Raw genomic sequence first — 13,501 nt, 5'->3', positions numbered from 1 at the left:
ATTTATACCAAATTGCTATTTGAATAATTTAATATTTGTAATTTCGATTAATATTATTTAAATTTTTATTGTTTCAATATCGACAGTGTGTGAGATATTTAATTATAGTAATTACATATATTGAGTGAAAATGTATTTTACTTTTTGATATTTTATATTTTGAATTGTGTTTAGAGAGCAGCTTTCGCACACCTCAACTAATTTTATGTGGTATTTTTTATTGAGCAACAACTGTCACATATAGCAAGCACAAAATTCATATTTGTATGTCATAGTTATAATTTGCATAATTACGCTTAATAGTAAACTTAAATATGTATAATTCGGCGTGCATATATACAAAAGAAGCTACACTATTTCACTATACATATATACAAAAGAACCAATTGTACAAACCACTGGCTCCTCTTCATGTTTGTATAATTCCCTTGGAAACCATTTGTATAAATTATTGGCAGTCTATTGTTTGTATAAATCGTTGACAGTATCTCGATTCAATTTTATGTGTTTGTATATATGTATAAAATTTGAATTTGTATACAATTGAATCGAAATAAAACGTTTGTATATCAAACATCGTTCTCTCTCCCACGCGCTTTATCCAAATATAAATTATACATTGTATTTTGTATAATGTGTTTGTATGAAACGAGAAAGAGAGAAAGGCAAAAGAGAACTGGGCAGGGGAATATTTATATTGTATAATTATAGGTGTATAAGACGAATATATATGTATTTGCATGTGTATATACAATTTTCTCTCATTTTGTACAAACAAAAACACAATTTATACATTTCTGATTGTATAAAGTGAGAGAGGTGAGCGACAAAGGGAGCGAGCGAGCGAGAGTTTGAGGGAGAGATGTGACTGGATAACAGTTTGTCACATGACACAATTAAATCAAAGTGTGGTTATAGCATTTAGTTAAATAAATAATTTGTCATTATATACAATTTTCCCTTTTTAAAATAATAAATACATATATTTATAATACTATACATTAGTATATTAAAAAAATAATTGTTGCACTACTAATAGAATTTAACTGAATTTAACTATATCATTCACCCTTTGCAATGGTTGGTTAATTATTAATAACTATTACCGTAAAAAAATGGGGAAATTATATATATAGCAAATATAAAATTCTTAATTTTATGTGATGACAAACTTTTCAAAATTGCATTTCGTAGCAAATTTATAGTTTGCTACGGATGAACACAAATACGGATGTGTTGTTCAAATGGAAAATTGTGTATAAAGTTGTAATTTGTATATATGATTTTTTATATAATTGTATATCCATAATATGTATAAGTATATGAAGATGTTGAGTGTTTATATAAATTTGTAAGTTTTTATATATATATATTATCTTGGTGAATTGTATAATTATATGAAGATGTGAGTGTTTATACGAATTTTTATATTTATACAGTGCAGAAAAATTGTATAAAGTAAAGAGAAAAGAGAAAACACCCGTTTTAACTTTTTAATAATTTATACAAATCAATGGGGCCCTATAATAGCAAAGTGATCGAATATTTGCTTATTAATGGAAATAATTGAAAAGATAGTTATTTCATTTAATTTAATTTATTTGTTTGTCATTTTCTACCATTATCACAAAAAAATTGTGATAAACTGATATTAAAAATTTATAGTAAAAAAAAAAGAAGGAAAAAACTTAAAATTGGAACTTGATCAGGATTAGAATTTCTTGTAATTCGTTTGAAGAAGTAGTATTTTAATAGGAGTCTTCTTATATATTTGATTCGTCACTTATTTAATTCAACTAGGACTTAATTTTTCTTTTATATATGTTTGAGATATTCATAGAAAGAGAAATATTATATCTACTCATCGACAAATTTTAAGCATACAACTTTTTGCAAGTATGGTGGAATCACAAAAAAATAATAATTTTAAAAATCGTGTGAAAATTATTTAAGAGTGTGATAATTTCAATGATCGTAAAAAAAATTGGCCATCGATTTGTTTTAACGGCCATAATTTTGGTCTCATCACTTGCAATATACTTTGGAATTTCCGATAATCCACTCATTTGTCCACTTAAATGTTATCTTATGTTGTTTGTCCCTGCATTCTTTATATTTTTACATAATAATGTTATTTTACAGCGTAGAATTAGATGATTTTAAAAATCGTGAAAAAATTGTTCATGCAAATGATAATTTTTAAAAATCACGAAAAGATTAATTAACGTATGATAATTTCAAAGATTGTGAGGAAATTGTGCATGCATATGATAATTTCAAAGATCGACAACATATCATGCTTAATCAAAGCCAGCATGACGAGTAATATTTACCCTATTGAAGGACAACATAAGTTTAATTATCTTTTCTTTTTAAAAATTATTTTTGCATTTTTTGTTTCATTGTTTAATTATATAATAATAATACAAGTATTATCTCTTCTCAATTTGTTATGTTGATTATATAATTATAAAATACAAAGTGATTTATTACTTATCACGTGTAGGAAGTACCATTTTACTAAAGATTATTCTTGGCCGATCTCTTCCATATTTCTGCACTCTATTTTAATTGAGCTTGCAATAGTTGACCATTATTTAATTTAAAAATTTACTCATGATGTTTACATAAAAAATAAATGTAATTTTTTTTATTTTGTGATTTAATGAAGTAAAACACATATTAATTAAATAAAGTTAAGTAAAATAAATTATAAATTTATGACATGCATGTATTAAATTGATGTAAACACCTGATGTAGGTAAATTTTATTTTTTTTAATAAAGTGCTTCTAGAAGTGTTTTTTACACTAATGAAAAGTATTTTGTAATGCTAAACAAGCTCTTATTTTTTGGGTCAACTAGGATTAATTTATTTGTAATCAAAATTTTGATATCTTGATTGATCTACCGCATATATTTTACGCAAACTTATAATATTAAGATTTGTGAGTGAATTTAACCCGGAAAATTGGAAAAACAAGGGCGTGAGATTTCGACATCATAATTTTTTTTATTTCATTGTTTAAATACACAAAACTCAAAAGAGCAATGAACAATAGAAAAATCTATAGTTATAAGATAACAAATATAACAAACTGCATTTTAGTTCACATCCATTCTCTTGAGCAAACAAGAAACACGTATTTATACACAAAAATACAAAGAAAAGGGGTTAAACCAGGCAAATCCAAGATTATGCCCTCATGCAGGTAAAGCAAAACTTTTTTCTTCCCAGTTTGGAGGGTCCATAACCAAACAAAAATCGGATTTCTCAAAATCGGCAACCTACAAAACGCGGAAAGCTTGCTTAACAAACCATCAAATGACATAAGATCCATGAAATAAACGCGGAACATAAAGTTGGATCAGTAAAAGATCGTTACCTTCTGATTGCAACTTGGACAATAATGATACTTGTGCCAGAGGCAATCCATTGATGGCAACAGAAAGCATACTCCAAGCATAAATGGTGTCATGCATCCAACAAAAGCTGCAGGACTCGGTTTTGATCTAAATGGAACACACATTAAAGGAAATCAGAATTTCGCTGACACATACTCGAAATAGGCCATAGTAAGAAAGCCCGACAATTCAAAGCTGATGGAAGTTAAAACAGGCGAGTATACATAAACTCTGGATAGACCTCTACAGGAGAAGTCGGAAGCAAAGTTGTTTGTTGCAACAAAACATCGCTTATGCCACGAAGACAATTTTTTTATTAGTAACTGCGAAGAGAAATTAAGAACATAAATATGGATCTAGAAGGCACATATTGCTAATGCTGAATTACAGGTTGCTTCAAACATTCACAAAATAGAGAAGTTGGGAATTGCATATACAAGTTCAATTGCTGCTAGAGTGCCAAAAATTTTTTGTTGCCAGTGGTATGCAAGCCAATTCAGTTGAATCAACCCATGAGCTGCAACATGATATTCATACATATGCGCAGCATACACATTTTATATATAGATGTATGAATGTATGTATGTGGATCTCTAATCTATCTCTGCTCCTTATACATTAAACTTGGTCAGTTACAAAGTCAACGTAAAAATTCATTCTAAGCATGTGTTACACTGTCATATGGATAGTCTACCTTTTGTAATTTGTAAGTTTGGGCTTCTACCTATTGGATGTGATAGACTTCAGCCATGAAATTTTCCTACATGGGCCTGTCACTATAATGTGAAACCACTGAGATTGGAAAATGGAAATCAGTTTTCTTTTTACCCTAACAGGCACTTTTTGAGAAAGGTAAGTCACTCTAGTAGGCCATTAACAGAGGAGAACAGTAATGTCTCTGTCTAAGGCGTAATTTGTAAATGCAGTGAAAATCACACGTCTCGGTAAGTATTGCTATTGCAGCAGTCTGTTTCTTAAACATCCTTTTTTTCCTTTTCCTTTTCCTTTCAATAATGGTGCTGTTCTGTTACCGCACCTGGACTATTTCACTGTGTACTTGCTACCTCCACCAACAAAGATACACGAGTTACTCAGCCCACCAAGGTCTTTAGAATCTTTAAGACCACAAGAAACCCTTTTTATTTTGGATATCCCCATTAGCCAATGAAGAATCTAGAGAAGAATGTTCACGTTTTTCTTCGGAAGCAAAGAAGAAGGGGGTTGACTGCTTACTATTTGTTCTCGACTATGGAAGAATTTCAAAATCTCTTAATTATGTTTAACATCATAAGTGGATGAAGTTCTTGTTTAAGTAGCTGTCAAAAGAATCAGTGGTACACTTAACTCAGGAATAAACTAGACCATTAACAAAGTTCAGGAATGAATTCTCATGCTCATACTTCAGAAGCTATGAATACTATTTACTTAAATATTGACACATCTCATATGAAAGGACATGATAAAGCCTTGTCACCAACAATATCTGCATAAACATGGTCTAACAGTAGACACATGAAGTGCAAAAGTAATACTAATAAATATAAGTTACAAGAGGATGAAGATAGGCCCCTGACGTAATACTGAAGTCTCACACTTGTTACCTCTTATCAGCGAAGGTGGGATAGGGACTGTGTTTGCTTAAGGATCCAGAAGGAAAGGAGAAAAAACTGCACTGTTTAGTTACAAACTATAATCCAGATATCAGTTATAGAATGAAACATGATTGTAAGTTTTCCATGGTTCCACCAAGATTTATCTACACAGAATGTTTTTGCATGCCCCATTAACCCAATATGTATAAAACTATTCCACCCTGCATTAGTTAAAGGTAGCAGGTGTGCAAAAGGGGTATGCTCTTCCAAACTTCTTCCATATTCTTTCTTATCAAACTAAACTGTGATGCAATTAGCGAACCAGAGAAACAGATACCTGTGAGATTTAACTTTTTGCTGACCCAAGTATACTAACTACGGATACAATATCTTAAAATACTAAAATACACATAAAGTAACAACGAAACCCAACAATCATCATCTAAACCTAGCAATACTTTGATTTCGCTTCAATAACATGCCGAGCAAGTTCTACACTACCAATAGCAGAACAACAATATAGAGTAACAAAGAACCAAAGCTGCAAATTGCAGTTATCCCCAAAAAAAAGGGGTTTAACCATTCGACATTCATTTAGAACACTGATAAATTCATTGATAAATGTAAGGTGAATTAGCTTTCAGTGAGAATTCATCACCAAAAAATCATATCATGAATAGAACAACAAAGTTGCACACACATTGCAGACAAACAAAAGAAAACTTCCACTTTGTAATATTGATCAATCAAGGCAAAATTAATACATCAAATGAAACGTTACAAACACAAGTATACTAACTACTGATACAATATCTTAAAATACTAAAATACACATAACGTAACAACGAAACCCTACAATCATTATCTAAAACTAGCAATACTTTGATTTCGCTTCAACAACATGCCGAACAAGTTCTAGACTACAGAACAACAACAGCTATATAGAGTAACAGAGAACCAAAGCTGCAAATTGCAATTATCCCCCAAAAAAGGGTTTAAAGAGGTTAAAAGGGAGAAGAATTACTTGACTTGGGTGAGACCGGTGTTACCACAGTGAAGGCAATTGAAAGGAGCAGGTGTATCTCTGTAAATAGTTTGTTGAATCGGAATTCCTTTAGGATCTCCATAAATGGCGTTTGGTGGAACCATACCTGCTTGATAAGGATTTTGACCTACATAGTATTGTTGCTGAAATTGCTGCGGCATCGGAGCCTGGTACGGTGCCGACGGATTGTAAGGAATTCCGATCGCCGGTTCTTCGTACTTCGCCATCTCCGGTGATCGAATTGATGTTGATTATTATTACTATGTGATAAAAATAAATAAAATTCAGAATTATTTATTTTGCATACTACGCGTTTGTAGAATTGTTGTAGCGTTTATAGGGGGGCAAATTAATTAATTTGGTTTCTCGAAAAAAAATTGACTAATAAATCGCCGTGTATTTATCGTTTAACTTTGACGTAATATATAACGAAGGAGACTTGGAATGGATCATTATTCGTTTATTATATTAAAAAAAATTGTTTAATAATATTCGTTTCATTTAATAAATTGAAGAGATAATTTTTTTTTATCGATAAAATCTTGCTATTAAATATCACGTCTTCTGTTCATTTTTATTTGTCATATTACACTTTTTGAAAATTAATTTTAAAAATTAAATTAGATCAAATTAATTTGATATGCTAACTAGAAAATTTAAATATTCAAAAAGTAATTTTTGAAATATGATAAAAAAAAATACATCATAAGATGTTAATCAAAAAAACATTTTAGTTTGACTTTGAAAAAAGAAATCACTACAAATAAAATGGACGGAAATAGTATTTAACATCTAATACACTTTTTAAATCGTTAAATTCAATATATTCAAAGAGTAATTTAATAATCTTACTTTTATTATTTATTATTATTTAAAAATTATCGAAAGTCAATAGTAAAATATTATTATTGGATAAAGGGATCGGAGTATGTTCCATTATATTTTGATCGCTCCATTTAAATGGTCTCCTTATGCATTTTATAATTGCATGAATAAATAATTAATTAATTTGGTTTCTAGAAAAAAATTGATTTTGGAAATTGATGTGTAATCAATGAATTAATTATTATTGAAAAGAAAAAATAACAAAGGACTTTTCGAGTATCTAGAATAAATTAATTATTTTTATTTTATAGTGAAAATAATTTTTGAATAAATAAAATTCTCTCCTTGTACTCGAGCTAAAATACAGAAAAATCACAACACAGTGACTTTTATTTGAAAATTCCTATAGTTTGAGCATATATTTAAAAAAAAAGCTAAAAAAATAAGATGACTTTGACTCGTTTAATAATTCAAATTCTAAAAAAATAATTCATGGTGTTTGAATTTTTATCAACTCATTTTTAGGCAAAAATATCAAACAAGAAATTGCGTCCACAATTTCTTTTAGCAGGTAGCCAGCTACTATACATGAAATTACTCATTATTTTCAAAGGACTTTTGATTTGATTTTAATGAATAATTATATCATTCAATTCTGAATGTGTATAAGTAGACACTTAAATTTATATAAAATTGAACAAGTAGACATACATGTTCCTATATGGTATAATGCATGTTGGACGTCACGTAAGACACAAAATTGTCATGTAGGGTGGCATGTAAGACGAATCTGTCTATTTATTTAATTTTATACAAATTTAAATATATACTTATTCACCTCAAAAGTTAAAGGGTCATAATTGTTATCTGACGCCAAATTAAGAATCATTTTTATGCATTGTGTTACCAATAAAATTGCACCTACAATATAAACCTAGTTTGCTTACTAGAACCTTTTTTCGTATTTTAACTAGGATTTCTTAAAATAGAAGAAAAAATATGTTTTGACTTTCACATACAATACCTAGTTTAAAATAAAAGAAAAAATATTTGAATTTCACCTACAACTAATTAAAAAATAAATTAAAAATATATAATTTTCGTCGGTGAAAATAAGGGATACACGTTAGATACACGTTAATTGGTTATAGAAATTTTACTAGTTCGAAACCTAATTGGTTAGATACACGTTAGTTTGCAACATTATGAATCTTAACGGATTTTGGTGAGTTTCAATACCTCCACATACTTGTAACTCGAACATATTGTTGGGAAAACGCGGACGAGCAAAAAAATATATATGGTAAACGTAATGGAAATAAATGGGAAAATAACGACACCAAGAATTTTATATGGAAACCCTTCTGAATAAGAAAAAAAACCATGGGCCAAGAGGAGCAATTGATATTACTATAGTAAAGAATTTTACACTGTGTAGTCACGAATACAATACTCAAAGTGACTACTACACACTCAAAAGGAACAACAGTCTTTTGGTTTCCGTCTTACTAAAATATCGCTCACAGACTATTTTCTTGTATAATCTATGGAATACCTCACTTTGCTCTCAAAATGGTTTTTCTTTTTAACTTGGTGTGTTCTACAAATGAGCAAGAATACTCTATTTATAGAATGATAAAATCATGTCTATGTCACTAATGACATGTGTAAATATAGCAAAGTCAAGAATGATTGCAAATCTTACCAATTTGCCAACCACCAAATCTTTTATTTGCAACTCCAATTACTATTCTTTTTTAACAATTGCTTGTACCAATTAAATAGCTAAAGTTGACTAAAAAATGGAATGGATTCAACAATTATTGCACTATTCGATGAAATATTTGAAACAATTACTTAAATACGTAATTTATTTTATCACATTTTTAAAGTTTTTTTAATATTTGAAAAAATCATAAAAAGAGTTTCCCTCTCATATTTTCTGATATATCACTTAAAATGATATATTGGTCGATATATCACCATACACGATATATCAATTGAATACATTATATTACTTAACGTGATATATCGGAACGTAAGCGAAGTATCGATACGTTGAGCAACGCATCAGGACGTTAAATAATGTATCAAGACAGTAAGCGATGTATTTGAAACTAAAAAGTGTGTGATGTATTGAGACATAGAATAATTTTTAGCACATGATAGAGTTAGGTGGCTTATAAGATATCAAATTGAAGGTCGTTGAGTCCTCTTTTCAACGATGTTGAGTTTGGATGAAGGAGATATGCATGTTTGAGTGCAGCCTGCTTCGTAAGGCATTTCCATCTGATTTAAGGAGGGTATTTTGATCTTTTCCAGCACCCACTAGGCCTACACATTTTTGTTTCACCCTTTTAGGGGTATAAACTGATTGGAATCAGTTTTTGTCATTCCAAAAGTATTTGAAGGGTTAGGGAAAGGTTCAAAGAAAAGAAAAAGGGAGAAAGTTTCAAGCGGTCATCGAGTTTGAGGATTTTCGCCAAAAAACATAGTTCTTTCGAAATAGGTAAGCTTTCATAGTGTTGGATTTGTTCGTGTTAGGACCGTAAATAAGCAGGTGTAAACGCGGAAGCTAGCAAAGCAAACCTCGAAAGACCACGAGTAAGAAGACAACGAGAAATATACCAAAAGACACAAAGATTTAACGTGGTTCGGTCAATCGACCTACGTCCACAAAGGAGATGAGCAATCCACTATGAATATGAGAGTACAAAATACAGAGGGAAACAACCTCAACCAATTCACTCAGAATACATGGGAGGTTCACACAAGTGATAACGTATCAAACTTGTGACCCACAAATTCTCCCTCTAACCAAACTCTCAAAGCCCTTAAGACTACATTGTGAATGCTGATTAAGTTAGAAGGAACATGCCTCTATTTATAGAGTCCTAAACCTTTTCCTACCAGAAAAAGGATTAGTCAATCCAAAACCTTTTCCTAAAAGGAAAACTATTTATGGTAAGAAATTTAGGACAAATAAAACCTAACAGTTCGTCCTCGCGCCAATCATATATATTTTACCGATGAATTCATTCTTGAAGTTAATTATTGAGTTCTTGAGTCTAAATTGATAATGGAGATCCTTTAGTCCTTTAGGCGAGGATTTTTGTGAATGAATTGAGTCTCTTAATGGAGTTATGAGTGGGTTTCATTGAGAATATTTTGGGTTTGTGAGATTTCATGAAATTGGACCATGGAATTGCATTAAGGATGAATTGAATCGAGTTTGGGAGAGGAAGAAAACATCGGGCAAATATTTGCGCCAAGGTTCTTGTCGTAGAGACACTCAAGATTTTCAGTCTTCAGATAGTCATCCCCCTCTCCGCGTCATGGAGAGGATACGAAGTCCTTCGCCTCAAAAATTAATTTCGCGACCAAGATCTAATTCACTTTAGTGTCGCACCCGTATTCTCCAATTTTTGTCTTCGTTATTATCAACTATCTAAGCCTTCATTTATCATTGAGAGATCCTATATCCTAATCATAATTCTTAAATCTTAGTTTCAAATTAAAGTAAAGATTAAGAGTAAAGTTTGAGGAATCTTATGAGTCATTTTGAGAAGTCTTTTTATAATTATTTACACTTGTCCTTAAAACTTGAGTAATTGACCATGAGTATGAGGAGAGTTAGAGTTGTATATTTCAAAACGACTATACGAAAACTAAGTATTTTTAAGTGTAACACTTTTACATTAAAATGAGAGTACAATGATTTTTAAACGAGTTTATGAGGAATTTTGAGCATAATCTCTTTTAAGAGAAAAATTTTGAGTAATTATCTCAAATTGAGAAAGAGTTATGTTTTTAACATATGAGCATGAGATATTATTGGAACTAGCACTGAGCATCGATATAGGGATGAGTTTAGGCAACTCGAAATTCTCATAAACCATGTATGTCAACATGGATAAATGGTCATAATATTTAGATGATCTATTATTGCTTTTAAGCATAGCTTAGTGGATCCACTTAGTTGAGGATGTCTTATACTCGTGCAAGGTATAGGACAATTTCGGTAGAGTGGGTGAGATGCTATATCATCACGCTGCTCATAGCGATGGTTGTCAATTAGAGAATCTCCCAAATAAGAGTAAAAAGTTTATTATTGTATTTTTATGCATTGAGTTATTATCTATTATTTTAAAAACTTTATACATCTTGCATCCTTTATTGTTGCATTCATATTGAGTTGGGTTGAGTATTCTTGAGTTCATTTGAGTATTCTTGAGATTGAGTTGAGTTGAGATGAGGTTAGTATGTCTTCCTTTCTACTAGTTCAAGTTATATGTTATGTTCACTACTAAAAAAAGGCCAAAAAGAGACCTAGAAAAGAGACCTCACGAGGTCTCTTTTCGGGAAAAAGAGACCGAAAAAGAGACCTCAACGGTAGGTCAGTAAAATGCAGGTCACTTTTTTACAGACACCTCATGAGGTCGCCAAACGGAGACCTCACGAGGTCACCAACAAATAATCTGATTTTTTACAAAAAGGAGACCTCACGAGGTCACTATTGTATTATTTAATTTAATTTTATATTTTTTATATAGAGACCTCATGAGGTCACAATTTTATTATATTATTTAATTTTATATTTTAATAAAGAGACCTCATTAGGTCGCTAAGATATTATTTAATTTAATTTTATATTATTTTAAAGGAGAGACCTCATAAGGTCTCTTTTCTGCATTTATTTTTAGAGACCTCGTGAGGTCTCCATAATGAAATTTACGGAAAATATAATACAAAAAAGAGACCTCATGAGGTCTCTTTTCTGCATTTATAAAATATAAAATGTTAATTAGAGACCTGATGAGGTCTCTATTATGAAATAGCTGAAAAAATTAATACAAAAAAGAGACCTCATGAGGTCTCTTTTCTGCATTTATAAAATAGAAAATGTTAAATAGAGACCTCATGAGGTCTCTATTATGAAATATCTGGAAAAATTAATGCAAAAAAGAGACCTCATGAGGTCTCTATTATGAAATATCTGGAAAATTAATGCAAAATAGAGACCTCATGAGGTCTCTTTTTCTGGAAAAAAACTGGCAGCTAATTACTATTTCTGCTGCTTCTCATCACCTGTCATTTTAATTCAGTACCCAAATCAAACTCAAAGAGCTTCAAAAACTCAATTGAAGCAATACATTTACTAAATATTCTCTTATCAACTCAATTGCAACTCACTTCAACATAATTATATATTAAACAAAAACCATGATATCCATAAGTTATATAATACATTCCAACGTTATCATGTATTCACAAAACAAATAATTCCCATCACAAAATTATAAAGTTAACAAAATGATCCATAAGTTAACTATCACAAGTCTAAACTTCACTAATGTGGTAGTGTGTTTGCCACATAATCATCACTTTCTTCATCACTACTAGTCTCATGGGTCATATTTCTTTGTTGACCATACATTGGATATTGAGTAGGTTGAGATTGAGGAGGTCGAGGAGGGAAAGTGACATCACCAGAACAAGGGGGAATCCCTCCTGAAGCAAGTAATGCATCGAATTGAGCCTTAAGACCCGCAAACTGTAATTCCAACCGCCTTTCCCTAGCCCGTGATTCTTCAGCTTGGCTAGATAGCTCAACAATCTTTTTCTCCGTAGCCAAATTTTTCTTCATTGATTCATCATGATTTGAACTATTTAGGCCTTCAAACTCAGAAGAAAATTCACGAAAGGTTTTTTGCGGCATTCCATATGCATACCCATATCTACTCGGCCCACAAGTCAAGTCTAACCAAACTCTCTCATCCTATTCTTGAGTAAGTGGCATACTCCACAAAACCAATGACACCTTCTACAAATTCAAGTCTTAGCCCCATTCGACCAAAATTAGTCATATTATACATCCAACTACGATCCATCTACATAAGAATCATAAATTAAATTTGTCAAGCACTACATTTTGTAATAATTTACTGAAAACAAATTTTAACAAGTTTAACTTACCAAATAACTTAACAAATTTCTAAGTTTAATTAGTTTAGTTTTACCTTAATACTAACACAATAGTTACAAATTTAACTTATTAACCAACTTAACAAATTTCTAAGTCTAATTAGTCTAGTTTTAACTAAATTCTAATACTATAGTAACAAGTTTAACTTATTAACCAACTTAACAAATTTCTAAATCTAATTAGTTTAGTTTTAGCTTAATTCAAACACTATAGTCACAACTTTAACTTATAAACCAACTTAACAAAATTTTAAGTCTAATTAGTTTAGTTTTGACTTAATTCCAACACTATAGTAACCAATGTAACTTATTAACCAACTTAAGAACTTTCTAATTCTAACTAGTTTATTTTTAACTTAATTTCTTATACTATTGTAACAAGTTTAACTTACCAAATAACTTAACAAATTTCTAAGTTTAATTAGTTTAGTTTAACTTAATACTAACACGATAGTTACAAACTTAACAAATAATTATTTCCAAAATTTAAAGCTAAGTGTCAACACTAGATGGACACAAATTGATTTTCAAAGAAAATCAATTTTGTCATCAATAGGATCAACTAGTGTTGGTTCTTAAGCTTAACAAATAATTATTTCTAAATTTAAAGCTAAGTGTCAACACTAGATGGACACAAATTGATTTTCAAA

General features: G+C 30.4%; 1 protein-coding gene across 1 annotated transcript; it reads right to left on the bottom strand.

Annotated features, from left to right (window-relative positions):
• Positions 1–3,051: 3,051 nt before the first annotated feature.
• On the bottom strand, positions 3,052–6,389 carry LOC107010045 (GSH-induced LITAF domain protein). The gene is made up of 3 exons (XM_015209319.2): positions 6,021–6,389; positions 3,386–3,512; positions 3,052–3,287 (listed from the first exon to the last, which is right to left on the bottom strand). Exons 1-3 carry the CDS (start codon positions 6,266–6,268, stop codon positions 3,204–3,206), a joined length of 459 nt encoding a protein of 152 aa, XP_015064805.1. The 5' UTR covers positions 6,269–6,389; the 3' UTR covers positions 3,052–3,203.
• Between the last annotated feature and the right edge of the window lie 7,112 nt (positions 6,390–13,501).

The sequence above is a fragment of the Solanum pennellii genome, chromosome 1 (assembly GCF_001406875.1).
Source record: "Solanum pennellii chromosome 1, SPENNV200".
Lineage (NCBI taxonomy): Eukaryota > Viridiplantae > Streptophyta > Magnoliopsida > Solanales > Solanaceae > Solanum > Solanum pennellii.
This window is presented reverse-complemented; position numbering and strand designations above follow the sequence as displayed.